The 18,077-nt window shown below is 41.3% G+C and overlaps 1 protein-coding gene across 4 annotated transcripts in view; it reads left to right on the top strand.

Annotated features, from left to right (window-relative positions):
* gramd1bb (GRAM domain containing 1Bb) overlaps positions 1-17,995 on the top strand; it is a 91,800-nt gene extending 73,805 nt beyond the window's left edge. Inside the window, exons 9-24 of one of the 4 annotated variants that reach the window (XM_078246562.1) lie at positions 3,444-3,528; positions 4,174-4,277; positions 4,967-5,062; positions 5,318-5,398; positions 5,522-5,637; positions 6,730-6,892; positions 7,027-7,216; positions 7,789-7,932; positions 8,050-8,168; positions 8,267-8,409; positions 8,623-8,726; positions 8,968-9,259; positions 9,537-9,548; positions 10,412-10,519; positions 10,940-11,060; positions 13,269-17,995. In XM_078246562.1, coding sequence (XP_078102688.1) covers positions 3,444-3,528; positions 4,174-4,277; positions 4,967-5,062; positions 5,318-5,398; positions 5,522-5,637; positions 6,730-6,892; positions 7,027-7,216; positions 7,789-7,932; positions 8,050-8,168; positions 8,267-8,409; positions 8,623-8,726; positions 8,968-9,259; positions 9,537-9,548; positions 10,412-10,519; positions 10,940-11,060; positions 13,269-13,358 — 1,968 coding nt within the window. In that variant the 3' untranslated portion in view covers positions 13,359-17,995. Of the gene's footprint in view, positions 1-1,611; positions 2,016-3,443; positions 3,529-4,173; positions 4,278-4,966; positions 5,063-5,317; positions 5,399-5,521; positions 5,638-6,729; positions 6,893-7,026; positions 7,217-7,788; positions 7,933-8,049; positions 8,169-8,266; positions 8,410-8,622; positions 8,727-8,967; positions 9,260-9,536; positions 9,549-10,411; positions 10,585-10,935; positions 11,061-13,268 lie in introns of those variants that run through there. The other 3 variants (XM_078246563.1, XM_078246561.1, XM_078246564.1) reach the window with 3 other exon arrangements.
* Positions 17,996-18,077: the final 82 nt, after the last annotated feature.

Raw genomic sequence — 18,077 nt, 5'->3', positions numbered from 1 at the left:
ACAGGCTACAGGAAGTTAGCAACAAGAGGGAAAACACGGACAAACTTTAGACAGCGAATTAATACAATTTGTTTAGATCTACATAGATCGATGCAGCAGAGAGTGTACATCAGGCCTTTCACATTGCTTCACTCAGATCGATATGCGCCAACATACTTTGCCTTTCAAATGACTAACAACCACAGTAAAAGGATGGTATTGTTGTTAACAGCATGGACTCGCACACCTTGAGCCCTCACCCCCCTTAAAATACTAAAACCCCACCCTGGTTTACAGTACCAGTCTCTTCCATCCCCTACTGTTTGTCTAGTGTTAATAGTTAACCAAATCCCTAAACGCTGTATCCACAGTCCCACCTCATCCCAAGTATGACACTGTCACCTGAGCACTGGTTGCTGCATCAGTCACAATGCCCTCTTTCTTTGCTTGATTCATTGGAGGAAATTAATTGAATGAGCAGGAAGTAAAGGACTCTCTGCACGGACGCCACAAGTAATTTCGAGGAATGATTTGTTCTGCCGTCAATTTTTAAGAAGACTAACCCTCATTCCGCGTAAATTTCATTAACATGATGTAAAGCCATTTCCAACAGGATAAATGCCTTTTTAGAGCTGTGCATAAATAATCAGCCCTGTTTTTCAAGAGGCCTGCTGCTGAAGATTCTTTTCATATCTGTTTTTACTGCATCTCCTCAATGGCCTGTTGAAGTGAGGATTGGGAATAAAGCATTTTCATTGCTGCTGGGACTTCCATCACTATGCCCACCTTCTTGACTCTTGAAATATGTTTAGTTAAGAATACCAATTGTTTTTTTAAGCGCTGCTAAAATAGGAGCTGCAAGCTCTGCATTTTTCTTGCCTGCTTAGAGTAACAGGGGGTGATCAAGTATCATGAGTACATGGATGACCCCAATACCAAGGCATGAAGAAAGGAGGGGGTGCTACATATACCTTAAATAACTTTCAAATGGGTACTTTTAGCACCTTTTAGTTTGGATTCCAGCAGCTTTTCATACATAAAATGATTGGTCAAAGGAAACCGACAAACAGAAATATTTACTGTATGTTTATCTGGCAACTTCACCCTGCGACCGAAGCTCTGGACTGCAAACCAGTGCAGAGCCTGTCAAGATTGATGGTGTTGTTTTGCAGGCGGAGGTAACTGGAGGTTATGCTCACATCTGTTCTCTGTAACTCAATCACTTGGACAGACAGCAAGACAGTCTCAACACGTACTTCAGTGGGCTGAAAACATTGATTCCTCTTTTTTATTCAGTCCTGTTTTCTTTCCTCATAGCCTCTTTCTTCCCAGCCAGTTTGTTTGTATAAGCTCTCCTCTCCAGTCTCCATAAAGTAAACTCGCTTCATTCTTTTCTGGTCATAAACTGGGTAATTACAAGGCAGTCAAACCTGGACAGCACCCCACTTACACACACTCAGCTCATATACTTACCAGGAGGAGAAAGCAGGAAAAAAAGAAAAAGCTACCGGCATGATAATAAAGGACTTGTTGACCGGGGTTACTAGAGGGCAACAGCCATAACTCCTCTCCCTGTGTGTGTGAAAGGAAGAGAGAGAGAGAGAGCCAGAGCACAACACAGCGAGACAAGGATCATGTGGCTGGAGTGTGCCGTGACCACTGCTCAACGCTGAAAGGGAGCAGCACCCTAAACGGGGCGGATACTTAAGCTTCCAAACCACTGGACTCACAAGCTCTGTCTACTCTTATTTTCCAAACCTCCTGTAACTGACAAGTCCTCCAACGTCAGAAAAGCCCGCTGGGCCCCCGTTTTGGAAAATTAGCTGCCATACAGGCGCCAAAAAGGATCTGGTGTGGTGAATATGGAATTGGATGAGGACTGTACGATTTCGGACTGGGAGGCCGTGCTGGAGCTGGATGAGGCGTTGGCAGGGTGGCTCCTGCAGGGTCCAGCTAGAGGGGAGTGGGGTTGGGAGTGTGGCTGGGCTGCCTCGGACCTTCAGGATCCTGTGTGGGACACTGAGGAGATCCCTGCTGTAAGTTGATCTCCACTTGTTGAAGTTGAAAACCACATGGAGATGAGTTAAGAAAGTGATGTGGAGAAGTTCAAAACTTTTGGGGTTTAGACAGATTTCTGAGCTCTTTTTAGGCAAAGTAAAGTCACAAGAGACGGATCAGAGAAAAGGCTTTCTAGCACTTTTTATTATATGTTGCTGTAAGCATTCTATGGTAATTCCCCTCTTCTAAAGAAAACACTAGTTTGGGTATGAGTCATAGCTATTTGAATTCTTCCAGAGTTCATAGAGGCCTGTTATTTGGAGTGTTCATCGGGTTACTGTGTGAGTAACTTGATGTATGAGAAGTGTGTAGGTGTGTTTCGGTTATTTTTGGTCGAAGATTGTAAAAAAAGAAGCAACAAGATGGTGTGTAGTTAAGGCAGTCAAATTTCAGTTCCAGGCAATTAGTTGGGGCTTTCAGAGATGTCACTCAGGGCAGTGTTTGTCATCACCACATTTTTCTCAAAGGCAAGTAGAAGCATAAACAAACACTCCCAAACAGTATTTCAGTATTTCAACTGCTTTGTTTAAGAAGGGAAGCACATTTAGTCATTTTTAATATGAACAAGATGTTCTTTTCCCACCCGTGCCGATCTTGTTATCGTGTTGGCAGCTATTGTTTCCTGAAGCTTTCCTGTGGAAGGGAAGCATCTGGCACAGACAGTGAGGACCGTCAGTTTGGCACACATTTGGAGATATTTAAAACATCACTCCCCTGTAAATAATTAAGTCCGCTGAAGCCCAGCAAAAAAAAGTATAATCACGTTGAATAGCATATCTTTCCCTGTGCTGAAAAGCATTTGTTTGACCAGGTTAATCAAAACCACTATGCACAGTTTTGTTTGAGGTTTCATCAGTTGTCCTTCCCCTTGTCACTAGACAAAAGCATCATTGTCAGACACATTGTTGCTTTGTATTGCAAATCTGAGAATGTGACTCATCTTGTAAATGCTCACAGTCACGGCAGCATGTGTTGTTGAATGATCTGCAGCAGGATGATGTTTCGAAAATGCACTTTGTTATTGAGTATCATAACTGATGCAGCCTTAAAGTAAATAATTCAGGCCACATACCTATGCTTGCAATTCACTATACATCCATTTGTAGTGCCTGTCAAAACCACCCACAGAGTGAATTCCATGGTATGGTTAGAGTACACCAGAATCCCTATCAAACCTGTGGGTAGTTTTAACAAGGGTATTTCACATGCTCAAGGAAACAAATAACACAGGTCTGCGTCTGCGTGACAGAGACGGCACTTGTGAGTGAGCGAGTCAGAGAGCATGTTTAAATTTTGATTTTGGAAGTGTGTGTGTGTGTGTGTGTGTGTGTGTGTGTGTGTGTGTGTGTGTGTGTGTTGGAAGCGTGTGTGCATGTTGGTGTTTCTGACTCTGCCTGTCACTGCAGGTGCTGAGCCCGACATACAAGCAGCGCAATGAGGACTTTAGGAAACTCTTCAAGCAGCTCCCTGACACAGAGAGACTCATTGTTGGTGAGTGGAAGCCACAGACACACAGGGCACACCGGCAGGGTGCAGCTAAGTTATCATTCATTAGAAAATTATTAATTTTGTCAGAACAGAGAGGAGACACAAACAAATATTGGACATGCCAGGTGTTGAACATCCTGGCATGATTTAAATATGTCTAGATCACTGACCATGTAAAAATAATACAATCCTCTACTAATTTTAGAGCAATTCTAACCCGGTAATGAACTTTTCCAGCAGTCTAAGCTACATACTGCACTATGCCATGAACCCATAATTAAAAAATAAAACTCTAGGTTAAAACTGACCTCATGGTTTATGAGTTTATGGTTTGTTAATGACGAGTCCCCAGCTAATAAACAGGATATACACACAATGGGAGTACTGAAATGCACTACAGTGAGGTTTCTTTGTAACAGTGAAGTGAGCTCTATCAAATTAACTGTTAATTTAAATGAATGTGATTAGATACCAGCATGTTCTTATGTCTGATCTCTTGATGGACATACTTTTCGATGACCGTCTGAATTATTTAACGCTTTTCTGTCTTAGTGATGTTGTACTCGGTGATGTAATTTGTAATTTTGCATCATACTTAACATATGTGGTGGTATTTTTATCTAACAATGTAATGTCTTTATTCTCCAGACTACTCTTGTGCTCTTCAACGCGACATCCTCCTGCAGGGACGACTCTACCTCTCTGAGAACTGGATCTGTTTCTATAGCAACATCTTCCGCTGGGAAACACTGGTATGCTTTTTAATCCCCAGGATCTCTGTGCATTCCCATGATTTTTAATGCTCATGTTTTCGGGTTGTCCGTCCATCCCATTCTTGTGAATACGATATCTCAGGACCCCCTGGAGGGAATTCCTTCAAATTTGGCACTAACGTTCACTTGGACTCAAGGATAAACTGGTTAGATTTTGGTGGTCAAAGGTTAAGGTACTGTAACTGTAATTGTAACCTCACAAAATGCATTTCTGGCCATAACTCAATAATTGATATGCTAATTTTGAGAACATTTCACACAAATGTCTAATTGGATAAAACAAGAAAGTGACATTTTATATCCTAAAGGTCAACTTCTGTGACATCATAATGTTCTGCAGAAACACTTTTCTCGTCAACGCCATAACTCAGGAACAGAAGGGGGAGATTGTGACCATATTTCACATTTGCTCGGATACTGAATTAGTGACACTAATCTTAGGTGCCCACCTTGAAATTGTGGTAATTGTATAGATCTTCTGTGCTGCCGGGTTGAAGATGTGTGAATGCTTCAAAGTCTTCACTACATATATTATGAGTCTAGACTAGATAATTCTAGTTATATCGGCAGTATTGGGTCATACTTGGAACTATAATGTGTGTGTATAATTGTTTACATTTGTGTGTGTGTGTGTGTGTGTGTGTGTGTGTGTGTGTGTGTGTGTGTAGCTGACAGTGCGGCTAAAGGACATCTGCTCAATGACAAAAGAAAAGACTGCCCGCCTCATTCCCAATGCCATCCAGGTCTGCACTGACACTGAGAAGGTAAATGATACAGAATGCAACACTAAATATAGGCATTTATATTAAAAAAGTAATGTGAGACTGAACAGTGAATATGTTTTAAATCTAATCATTTTCGTCTAAAGAGACGTTAGGGAAGCCTTGAGTTACTTAAAGTAATCCTAGACTAGACTTTAAACCATGCTCCACAAAATTGGCCCTTTCATTTCCACAGTTAGTGTTATTTCATTCCAGTGCTCACCAGACTCATACATAATTACCATTTATTTTTCACAGCACTTTTTCACCTCATTTGGAGCCAGGGATAGGACTTACATGATGATGTTCAGACTGTGGCAAAATGCGCTGCTGGACAAGGTAAGCAAATCTGATCTGCTAGTTTGTGATTCTGCTAATATTTGTCTGAGAGATAATGTTCATAATTTTACTCTGCAGTATTTTTGAGTGCTCTCATTTCTTACTGTGATTGGTTGACTGCAGCCCCTGTGCCCCAAAGAACTTTGGCACTTTGTTCATCAGTGCTATGGCAACGAGCTAGGCCTAACTAGTGACGATGAGGACTATGTTCCACCTGATGATGACTTCAACACCATGGGGTGAGTCTCTTTATGCTGCATTATCGTTACTATGGTTACTGCTTTAAACATCTTTCAGTTGATTACCTAATTGCCCAAATTGCAAAAATAATTAGAGAGCCCAATGTGAGCTGCAACAAGCAACACTCACATGTCCCAGTCACATACAAGCTTCACACTCTTCTCCAGCTCTCTGAATTAATCCGTTTACACAATTAATATCCTTCTCTGCTTCTCTTCTCATCATATACACTGCAATGTATAGTATTTGTTTTCAACTTTAAGCTGTAAAGGTGAAACACAACAAGGCTTAAAACACCCTTCTCTGCTCTGTCTCTTCCTTTATTCATATTTTCCCTTCATGTCTGAAGTGGATTCACTAGGTGAAATCAATACAGAGCCATGGTTTGAATCTGTTTGGTCTACAGTGCAATCACAATGTCTGAAGTTTTCTGTCAACTCGACTTTGAGGAAACACTGAAACTCTTTTACTTCTATCCAGCTGTCTGTACACTTCTCTAAGTGAACTCAAACTGGCAATGTGAGAGAAAAGATTTACTCCAAAGGCTGAACCGAGGTCAAATTAGATGGGCCTGAAGTGAATGTGACTTTGTTAATGAGAGATAATAGTCTACATTCCTATTAGTCAAGTGAAGTGGAGATAATTTTCACTTGTTTCACACACATATAGACTTGTTTCAAAACTGTTAATGAAATCAAAAACTCCTGTGATTGTCCAAACATTCTGATATCAATTGTGATATCAGACATGTCAAATACTGCCTATCTAGCCACCTAAGTAATCCAAATCACACCTTCACTTTCTGCAAACAGGGCACCCTGGTAGCTCACCTGGTTGAGTGTGCGCCCCATATACTAAGGCTCAGTCCTTACCGCAGTGGCCCGGGTTCGAGTCCGATCCGTGGCCCTTTGCACCATGCCCCCCCTTTCCTCTCCAGCTATTCTATCAAACAAAGGCCAAACAAAATATTAATAATAATCTTAAAGAAAAAAGTCTGCAAACATTGCTTGACACAGGTTTTACAAGAATGTCATTCACGATGTGAGATGAGCAGAACTGAAGTTGTTGTCGCTGTTCTCTGGTGCCTTCAGGTTCAGTGAAGAGATTCCCAATGAAGAGAACGAGATCAACAATGACAACTTGTCTAAGAGCAGCGCTGAGGCCAAGCCTGAGGGGAGCCCTCCTTCGCTACATAAGAAGGTCGTCCCAAACATCACCATCCCTAGTCCAGGCAACCATGACACACCCATCACAGTAAGTTAGAGGCATACATACACACATTTATACGAGTCGAATCAAGTGCAACACCTCTATGGGTCAGAAAAATGAATACATTTCCTTGACAACAGTGTTGATGGGATTGATGCTCATGTTCTTCTTATCCCCAGTTTGACCTCCCAGCAGAAGAGTATGCAGACTGCCTACCAGATGGTGAGCTGCTTGCTCTGCCCCTTTTGCTGGAAGAGAACAATGATACCAGCGGGCCTGGTGGTCTTGTCCCCTCACCCTCTCTGGACTTCAATGACAACGAAGACATCCCCACTGAACTCAGCGACTCCTCCGAAACACACGACGAGGGTAACAAACTCTTTTATTGATTTCACCACTCATAGTCTATATCCACGACGTTCCACTTCCGGGATTGTTCAGGTGCCGCCGGAAATTCCGCCGGATGTCTTTCATTTCAGCCGGATGTCTGTTACTTACCATTTTAAACTCTGGTCGATATATGAGGACTATGGTTAACTGCTCCTCAGATCTCTGCAGGGTAAATCCAGACAGCTAGCTAGACTATCTGTCCAATCTGAGTTTTCTGTTGCACGACTAAAACAACCTTTGAACGTACACGTTCCACCAAAACAAGTTCCTTCCCGAGGCTATTTTGCAGAGGCACCGTTGCTCCGTGAGGAGATGATTGTGATTGGTTTAAAGAAATGCCAATAAACCAGAGCAAGTTTTTCTCCCAAACCGGAATGCTGTGTGGACTAGCCAGACCCTCCTGCGCAGCGCTGTGGAGGAAGGTCTGGCATTGCGAGACTACACCACTCATAACAGGATGATGTACAGTAGATGATGCTACTAACCAGATTTCAAAACTAACTTGCGAAGACACCGCTTAAATTTATTTGTCATCTTGTCTTGGTATGTAGGTGAAGTACAGGCCTTTCATGAGGATCTGAATGGCAGGCAGTACATCAATGAGATCTACAAGTTAAGTGTGGACAAGCTCTACGCCATCCTTTTCACAGAGTCGCAGTTCATGAGTGACTTCATGGAGCAGAGACGATTCTCAGGTCAGTAGTTCTGCTGCTTCTACATCTGAACTCTGACCTCTCTGGAGTGAAGGCAGACCAAAAATGTGGTCCCCTGCACGCGTCATTAATTCTCTCTCTCACCGTGTTGCTGTTTAGAGGTGGTGTACCACCCGTGGAAGACAGAGGAGGCTGGGAACCAGACAAGAGAGATCTTGTACACCATCTCGCTGTCCAACCCCCTGGCCCCCAAAACAGCCACAGTCACTGAGACACAGGTACAGTCAACTCTCATAAACATTTCTTATTATTTATACCTTCTGAGTTTGAGATGGCTTTCAAAGTAATAGTCACCACATTTCCCTTCTTTAATCAGACTCTGTACAAAGCCAGCCAGGAGAGTGAGTGTTACATCATCGATGCTGAGGTCATTACACATGATGTGCCCTACCACGATTACTTCTACACTCTCAACCGCTACATGCTCACCAGGGTCGCCAAGAACAAGTGTCGGTTACGGTGAGTAAGACGTGGTCAGACACCAACAGCTCACACCTGCCAAATGAGACATTGATTTATGTTAAGGCTAATCTATGTTAATCTTTTGTTTTTGTTTTCAGCATCTTTTCAGTTTGCTCTCAATTTTGTATTTTACCTATTTATATTTCCAGTTTTACATCTTATTGTAAGAGTCTATCCATAAGTATAAATGCATATCTGTCTGCCTCTCAGGGTATCGACAGAGCTGCGCTACAGGAAACAGCCGTGGGGGCTGGTGAAAGGCTTCATAGAGAAAAACTTCTGGAGCGGGCTAGCAGAGAACTTCCGCCATCTAGGTAAACTTGAGTGTTGTTTGTTTGTCTGTTTTGACAGTTAGAATATGTTGTGATATGTTTTGTAGAAATTTGAATCACAGAATTATGGTATTTTGGCTGCTTTTAAAGAAAGAGGAGATGGGAATGAAAACAATTAAACAGATACTCCACAAACTGTAGTATGCAAATGTTTCTTTCCAACATATCTAGCACTCTTTAAGTGAGTCTATGAATGTGTAACAGTTGTCTTCTTCCCTCTCAGAGTTGGAGCTGGCCAAGCTGGAGGAGATACTGGAGTCCCACCAGCTCTCTCCGAAGGTGATAAAAAACTCCACGGTGAGGCGGAAGAAGAGGCCACTCCCCCACATGCGCAGCCAGCATATGGACGAGGCGCTCAGCCCCGTTACCACGCCGACAGATGAGGAAGTGATTCAGAGGATCAAACAAGTGGCAGGCTCCACACAAACCAGACACCAGAGTCCAGAGCACCATCACCTGCCCGCAGGCCTCGCTCTGTACAGCGTCTCCAAACTGCTGCTCATCATCAGCTTTGTGTATGCAACTCATCACAAGACACACACACACACACACACACACACACACACAATCACTCAAATAGGGATGCTTGTGTATCTAGACATGAGGATCCAAGTACATTTGACACATGCTCATCTCATGTATTAAAACAGAAAGTCACTTGTTTCGTTACTTCATCTTTTTGTTCCAGTAGGCTCTGTGGAGTTTTTGTCAAATTTAATTTTCTTATAAATATCTCATTGTTGGTGTCTTGAGTGTAACCTTTCTCTCCTCTCCTCTCATTGCCATCCATAGGATCTGTCTAAGGTACAACATTTTGTTAGCCAGCAAAGCCTGAGGAATTTGTTAAAAAAAAGTATTCCCAGCATAGTTTGTCATTGCCATGTATACATTAGTTACTTAAAGTGACAGTTCACCCCCAAAATCAAAAATGCATATTGTTCCTCTGATCTGTAGTGCTATCTATCAATCTGGTGTTTTGGTGCGATTTGCCCAGTGTTGGCGATATTGGCCGCAGAGATGTCTGCCTTCTCTTGAATATAATGGAACCATTATATTGGGGTGCTCAAATCGCACCAATGTCTCTTTCCAGAAATGACCCGGTTACTCAAGATAATCCACAAACCTGGTTGTGAGTTTAATTGCTAGTTTGTGGAAATGAGTTTATTGCTAACCGATACTGCTAGCTCACCTGGGCTAAATTCGCTACAGCTCAGCTGTGGAGAAAAGGCAATTGATGTTTACATCTCGCCCTGTTACGAGCACTAGTCTCTCGTCCATGAGTACGCTTTCTTCTACTGGTGATACGGTTGGCAGGTGTAGTTCAGTAGAAAGATAATAGTTCCTACATGAAACTGCTCACAACCAGATCTGTAGATTATCTTGAGTAACCGGGTGATAATCATGAAAAATTAATTTTTTGGGCGTTTTGAGCATTACAAGCGGAGTGCCATCTAGTTCCATTTGAAAATCAGGCAGACATCTCTCCAACACTGTGCATCTCGCACCAAAACGATCTAGACTGATGAATAGCACTACAGGTAAGAGGAAAAATATGTATTTTTGATTTTGGGGTGAACTGTCCCATTAAGGGCCTCATGAATGAATAACAATGCAAAGGGGAGGACTTATTTGTTGAATCTCCTTCTTTCCTTCTTGCCCTCCTTCAGCCTGGTCCTGCTGGTGTTCCTCAACATGATGCTCTTCTACAAGCTGTGGATGCTGGAGTACTCTGCACAGTCTTTAACAACCTGGCAAGGTCTGCGGCTTCATGAAAGGTACACTCGCACACAAACAAGTGCACACACACCTACAGTATTAGCATCCATTATTTATACAGAACTTATTTTATTTGGTTAATTGATATTTTGGGCATTTTAGAATACAAAGTTCTATTTGGCTCAATAGGTGATCACACACAAATATACACATACCGTTACAGACCTAAACACACACACACACACACACACACACACACACACACACACACTGTAAAACATACACACTAAACTATATCCATATGGCCATTGACGTGTGTGACAGGAAAACATGGAGCTTCTAAAATTACCTCTAAATAGCTCTGGGCTTACTGAAACAATTTACCAAACTGTTTGTTGGCAGTCCCTCAAAATGGAAGTCATTATTTAGGGGCTGCACCCTGATGTTGGCTAATGTGTGTGTGTATGTGTGTTTGCCAGTAAACTGCCTCAGACACAGATGGAGTGGGCCCAGCTCCTGGAGGCACAGCAGCGTTACCATGACGTCGAGCTGCAGAAGTGGAGGGAGATTATCAAGTCGTCAGTAGTGCTGCTAGACCAGGTACTCGGACGCAAAGAGACATTTTCAATATCACGTCAGAACTATGATGTGATGTGAAAATGTTAACAACTCCCTGGGAATGTGCTTGCTTTTGTATTACGTTATGGGTAGACACTGCATATGTAACTAGGAACAGAACATACTGTATGTACTGGTCAGTCATAGAATTGGCTTGCCACAGTCAGCTCAGACGCAGCACACTATATAAATGTTCAACAGGTTATTTTAGCACCTTTTTGCCAAGTGAACTATTTCATGATATATGACCAATTGAGCACTGCAAAAGGCATTACATCCACTACTGAGAGAGGGCGCCTGTGAGCCACTAACCCTGAACTACTGGATGCATGCATATGGCAAGTGGAATCACACAACATACAAATTGTGTTGCACATAGTAACAGCAGAGGTTGAAAAGATAATCACACTTCTTCTGCTAAGTGCAGTGTGTTGTGGTTATTATATTAACCTTTTAGATAATTGCCACTACAGTCAGTGGACAAAACTGGTGTATTTGCATGTTGCACAGTGACTTTCTCATAATATTTTTCATTTACCTTGCAAAAGAGTGACTCTAGAAAGAAACTAATGCCTTTTGATTCTGAGACAGCAAAAACAGACATTTACTGTTCATGTTTAAGATTGCTGAATTTTGTTTTCTACCATCTAAGTCCATTGAAATATGTCACTATGATGAAACATCGTTTACATTTGTCCCGTTATCCTCAAGAATCATAAACCATTCATGCCAAACAAAACAACAGCGCCATAAATGAGAGTTTGAGAATTTTTGTGTCTGTTGCTCAGCTCCATGAAGACATGTTATGGAAGCAGAAAAGCCCAACACCTAAAGTTTGACCAGTGTATTGAAAAAACAATATTTTTGCCTGTTATGTCTGTACATTTTGTTGACAATAGCCTACTTCTGTACTTTTACTTCAGTAACATTTTCAATTCAGGACTTTTTCTTGTGATGGCGTTTTTACATTAATGTATTACTAGGCTACTTTTACTTAAGTAGGCTAAGGAACAGAGTACTTCTTCCACCACTGGTCATAATTTACTCTCACTCTTCTTCTGTGCGTGTGTAATGTTTGTTAGGGGTGGTACGGTTCATGAAAAAACATCCGAACTGTTCGGTTCGCTTGTCTCGGTTCGGAGCGTGTGTGTGTCACACGGTTCGTCAGTACACTGTTAATGTGCACTAACCACTTACTGCCGTAGTGCCCACTTTCGACTTTTTAAAACACTTACCGGAAATGACAAGCGGGATGAGCGTGACGAACGCAACACATGGCAGCTGATTGGACGAACGCGTCACGTGGTTCTTGCTGCTCCCGAATTTCAAAACAGACTCTAATGACGGCTCGTTCTGAATACGATCTCGTATTTTACGAAAATAGTTCACCGAAAATTGTTTCTGAAAACATTTTAAGCGAGAAATAATCCATGCAGTTGCTGAATCTGTCTGCTTTTTTGATCGACAAAGGTCAGTTTAAAAGATTTTCGTCAGTTTTTGAGAGGCGCCGAGCCGACCACTCCTCAAGTGCAGTGCATGGATGTATTAAGAGAACGGTGGAGTGCTGCAGGTCACGTCATGTGTAGAAATTGTAAGTGGGAGAGATAAGGAAGGCTGCCCAGAGTTGGAGGATGCGCCAGCGTCATATAAGTCTGGTGTGTGGGAACATTTTTATATATCATATGCTGAAGTATATTTCTGGAGTGTTAAAGATTAAAAGAAAAAATAACAACAACAACCGTACAGAACCGAAAACCGTGACCCTAAAACCGTGATACGAACTGAACCGTGGGTTTTGTGAACTGTACCACCCCAAATGTTTGTGCACCGCGCCTGAGCCACACTGCTTACATGGGCTGTGTGGCTGCTCTAACCTGTTAACATGGGTGCCGAAATGAAAAGCAAGAGGTTCCGCGACGCACACGCACTGCTCAGGTAGACGTTGTGGCCCGTCTTTCCCACACAGATAGCTGTCTTTGATAGCTGTATGTTTCAAAACGGATTAACGTCTCTCAGATGCAGAGAGTGGGTTTTTTCGAAAATAATTACTGACCTCATAGCTAGCTACGGTCATGAATTGTCTTATCCTAAAGGAAGTGAGGGAATTCCTATTTGTTCCATGCATTAATGTAGGCCAGTGTAATTTCAATTTTTTTAATAAACAAGCTAACTCTTGTTTCTCTTCTTTAGATGAAAGACTCCTTATTGAACCTCCAGCAAGGCATTGGTTTAAGTGATTACAGCTCCGAGGCTGAGGAGAAGAGAAGTCGCTATCACTGACACATCACCAACAAGGCCATGAGGGCATGCTGTGCAATATACTGTAGGACCTGTTTTGTTTGTGAACCAGTATGCAGGCAGCAGCAAGACAAAGAGAGAGGACAGAGGGGGAGGCGGGACCAACAGTGAGCTGGTCCAATAGACACAAAGAGTGGAACAGTCGTCTACAGTGCACAGAGCTTAGAACCCCCAGGAGGAGGAAATTGACGGACAGAAAGTTTCCCTATCACACACAGGAACTGAGGTGTCCCCAACATCACTGAAGCATTGTGGGAAGGTGCTCCTTCGCTACACCTGTGGGATGAACCGTTTCCTTCTACTCTCTTATTTCCAAGTGCATCCTACTGTAAGCCATTTCGACCAGAGAGTCGCGGAGAGAAAGAAGGAAAACTACTGCATGCATTTAGACAACCTAGCTCCCCTCAGTCAGTGTTAATGTGGTCCAGTTCCAGTCTATGTGTGTCAAAAAAAAGAAGAACAGAAGACGAGAAGAGACTGAGTCGAAGAAAGGGGGGTCCCTTTGAGTCTTAATGGCTGTCTACACTCTCTAGACTGTTCCAAACCTATCGTCCTCCGAGAGGTCCTGGCTGCAGCGTCCTTTTAGTAACCTCCATGTGATCAGAGTACAGTTTCGTTCCACAACCAAAAAGGAGTGTTGTAGCTGGGAGCTCAGCTTCACCAGTCAGTCCCTATTGCCTTGTTTGAAGCTGGCCTGTGTTGTCTTTCTCAGGGCTGGTTCCCTGTCAGACTGTTGTGTTGAAATATTTATAAGTAGAATCTAAAGACTGATGCGACCTAAGCCAGTACTTTTAACCTCATACACAATTTACATAATCAGTCGTCCCTGCCACAGTGTTAGCTACCTTACGTTGCATTATTCCTCATCCTTTTAATGAAGTAGAATGTATTAGCTTGGACAAAAAGGCCAGAACTTAGCCTATTCATTTTTGAAAAAGGGGTGCTGCAGCCAGACCAATAGGGAGACCTGTGTTCTTACATGTTTTATTACTAAACTGTGACTATATCTCTTTAAAAATGTTTCAAATTAGAAAGAATTCTATGAATATATTTGAAATATATAAGAATATTTCATTATTTAATATATATATTTCAAAATATATAAACATTACCTATATTTATTGTTAATTAATGTACATAAAGAAATTATCAGAGCTCTAGACCAGTTAAGGAATTTCTAATGAAAAGTGTTTTCTTCTAAAAATGCATGCCAGATATGTCTGTGACATGTCCAGTGTGCAAGTATGATTCTGCATTTGCGCGATTATATTCGCGCATGTGTGTGTGTGTGTGTGTGTGTGTGTGTGAGTGCGTGCATGCGTGCGTGTGCGCACAAGTGTGTGCTGTAAAGTGTGACATTTTTACCATTCCACACTTGTATGTTTCTTAATTTTCTTTTCTGGCTTCAGCGGCCAGACTGCCTTTTTAATGCTAATGCATTTGGATGTCGCCTTGCATTTGCCCCACCAGGGTACAGTTTACAATCAAAGAGTTTTGTTCCAAAATGACATATCCAACATTTGAAAACAAAGTTACACCTACTTTCACAAAATGATTGATTGCTTAAAATATCAATTCATGTCAGTGTTTGACACATACTATGTAGCTAAAATCCATGGTTGACAAAAGGAAGAAGACAGAATTGATCATCTAAATTTGAAGATGAACTTGATTATTTTTCTCTGATAAATGGATATAAAACATTTTGGAGATGAACCCTTCATTTGCCCTCTATGAGCAACTCTTTGTCCATGTCACCATATTAGTGGCTTGACGTCTCTAAAAGGAATAGTTTTCAAATTCACTTACTCACTTTCTTGCCGAAAGTTAGGTGAAGATTGATACCACTCTTGTGTCTGTATGTTAAATATGAAGCTACAGCCAGCAGGCGGTTAGCTTAGTTTAGTAAGCAGTTTCCTCCTGTTTCCAGTCTTTATGCTAACCCAACTCCTGGCCTTACCATAGGCTGTATTCAAGAAGTGGACATAGCCACCATGACGTCACCCATTGGTTTGTGGACTACCGTTTTGAAGCCTCAAGTTTGACATTTTTTTTGGAGCCAGAAGTCATCATATTTATATGAGAGGGTGGTGCTGGGGAGGAGCGCTAAATGATATGCTAAATTACTAGCTAGTGCTAGTTAGCTGGTGTTAAAACTGTGTACTTACCGGGAAAATGAACCGTCAACTTCTTATTGTCTTATAGTACGACCAAACGCTGTAAGTAAAACTGTAAAGTAGGGTCATTTTCTCATAGAGTTCTATAAAAGCCAACTTCTTCTTGCAACCAATGGAGTCGCCCCATGCTGGCCATTAGAAAGAATGCAGGTTGAAGGCACTTCGGCTTTGGCTTCACTTTTCAGGCCCGGATGTTGCTGCCTGGGCTCTACTGGCTAACCGCCAGCTAGCTTAGCTAACAGGGGAAACCGCTCGTCTGGCTAGCATACAGGCTAGCCAGGCGAGCTGTTTCCCCTTTTTTCCAGTCTTAATGCTAGAGTAACCATCTCCTGACTCTAGCTTCTTACTTAGCATGCATATATGTGAGTGGTATCAATCTTCTGACATAACTCTTAGCAATAAAGCAAATTAGCATATTTCCCAAATTGTCAAACTATTCCTTTAAAAACACCTACTTCAACCCATATTATACTCTCCCCGATTTCAAGTGTCAGTCTTGGATGCAATGAAAGCATGAAAATGAACTTTACGTAACTAAATTGAACCAAAAGAAAAGTCAAAATGTACCTTCACAAATTATCATGTTTTAAATGAAGTATTTATCATGTATGTCATGTATTATATATATATACTGGGTTAGGTGCGGTAAAGAGCATCTCTTAAGAGTTTGTCAACAGAGATCCCTGACAGCTGACAGACTAGTGATGAAAGCACTTCTAAAAATAAAGAACAACTTCCTTGTGTTAAAAAAAGGCCTTTTCAGATAAAGCATGAAAGAAAGAAATGGCAGCAATTTAGTTTGAAGGTGATTGCAGGGCTGGGGAAATTGTTTTTGTGGTGTTTTAGTTCATTTGACAATCACACCGGTGATTTACAACTTCCAAACTCATTAGAAATAGCTGGATTTTAATCCTGCTGGATTGTTGTGCAACAAATTACTTCTGCTGGAATGGAATATTTGTGCATTATTCTATTCAACATGTGAATTTCTTTCAATGTCACATCCCAAAGCCCAATCTAAGACTGAAACACTTGTCTATTTCAGGGCAAGGCAAGAATGAGTGATTTGTATGAGGGAATTGTATCTTTACTGTGCGCCTGCATGGCGTGTTACTGACTAACTTATTGAGAACAGCAGAAAAGCTTCAGGATTGGACCCCTGCTGTGTGTGTGCGAGTATTACATTTTAAGAAGGCACTGAGTATGATAACACATGGGAACCTTAAGACCTGAATGTTAGTGGTTGGAAATGTTTTCTGTTTTATAGAAATCACTTTTGCAATCCTGATGACACTGAAAGATTATAGTGAAGTTACACTTCATGGATATGATGGTACAGAAATGTCATATATATATATATATATATATGAAAGTGTGATTGAAATGATTTAAAGTGTATGTTTTTCAAAGTGAAAGATGAAATTTTTTTTTTTTTTTCAGAAGCTTATATTTCATTTTTTGTTTTAAAAATGACAACATTCTCATACTGTTTTGAACGAAACATGGTAAATGCTTGATTAAGTTGGTTGTACTCCCCAACGTTGGTTTTATTGACCTGATTTTAATCTTGGGACACTTTTATTTCACTGTCAAGGCTGAGGGAAGTCATTTATAGAGAAGACACATTTTAATATTGAACTGCTGTGAAACGCACATTCTCTTCAGTCCAAATTAGATCTTCACTCGAGCCTCCAAGGAACTGTCACAGCGGAACTGAATTTCATTTCATCAATCTCCACAATTATGCAAATTAAATATTTTTTCACCATCATTCCCTTCAAAACTTGATGTTTCTTATTGGATCCAACAAATTTGACTTAAACTAATCTAAGCTACAAGCCCTCACACAGGTAACAAATGTTTTGCTCTCTTTGTTTTCAATCTTTCTTCTTCACAGTTTATCTGCATTACACGAACGATTGTATGATTGCTATCGCTGCACAGCTGTTGAACCAAGGTGACCTGAGTTCTGGATGACAACTGACTGACAACTAATGAATTGTCGGCTTCATTGACTGTATTAATTGGCATTTGCCTTGCTTGTCACAGAGCCAGCAAGACCTTGGTGCCGCCCATACAACACGGTACTAGCTAACAGCCTTGGTTAACTTATGATAGGAATAGGAATTACACACAACCTGCTGAAAATGACCACTGATCAAACTCACAGCAAATTCTTCTCAATCTTCTTTGAGTGTGTCTTGATAAAATATGTACTGAATTCTACTGTATGTTTTTTCTTTTCTTTTTTTAGAAAATGTTTTGATTTCTAGAGAGACTTTTAGTTAACTTTCTACATGAGATAAATATACTGTAAGTATGTTGTGTATATCTGCAGTGTGTGTGTACACACACACACTGACAAAAGAATCCAACCTGCGCTGCGCGTAGGTTTTGACTAGCTGAAGACTTTGCCTCATAGAGACTGAAGATAAAAGTGGCTTTCTGGTTCATGTGAAGTAGAGATGGAAGTATGAATAAAAAAAAATGTATAATATACAAATAGTGTTGCTATATTTGGAGA

Source organism: Sander vitreus, chromosome 3, assembly GCF_031162955.1.
Source record: "Sander vitreus isolate 19-12246 chromosome 3, sanVit1, whole genome shotgun sequence".
Classification (NCBI taxonomy): Eukaryota; Metazoa; Chordata; class Actinopteri; order Perciformes; family Percidae; genus Sander; species Sander vitreus.
Note: the sequence above shows the minus strand (reverse complement) of the source record. Positions and strands in the feature narration are given on the sequence as shown.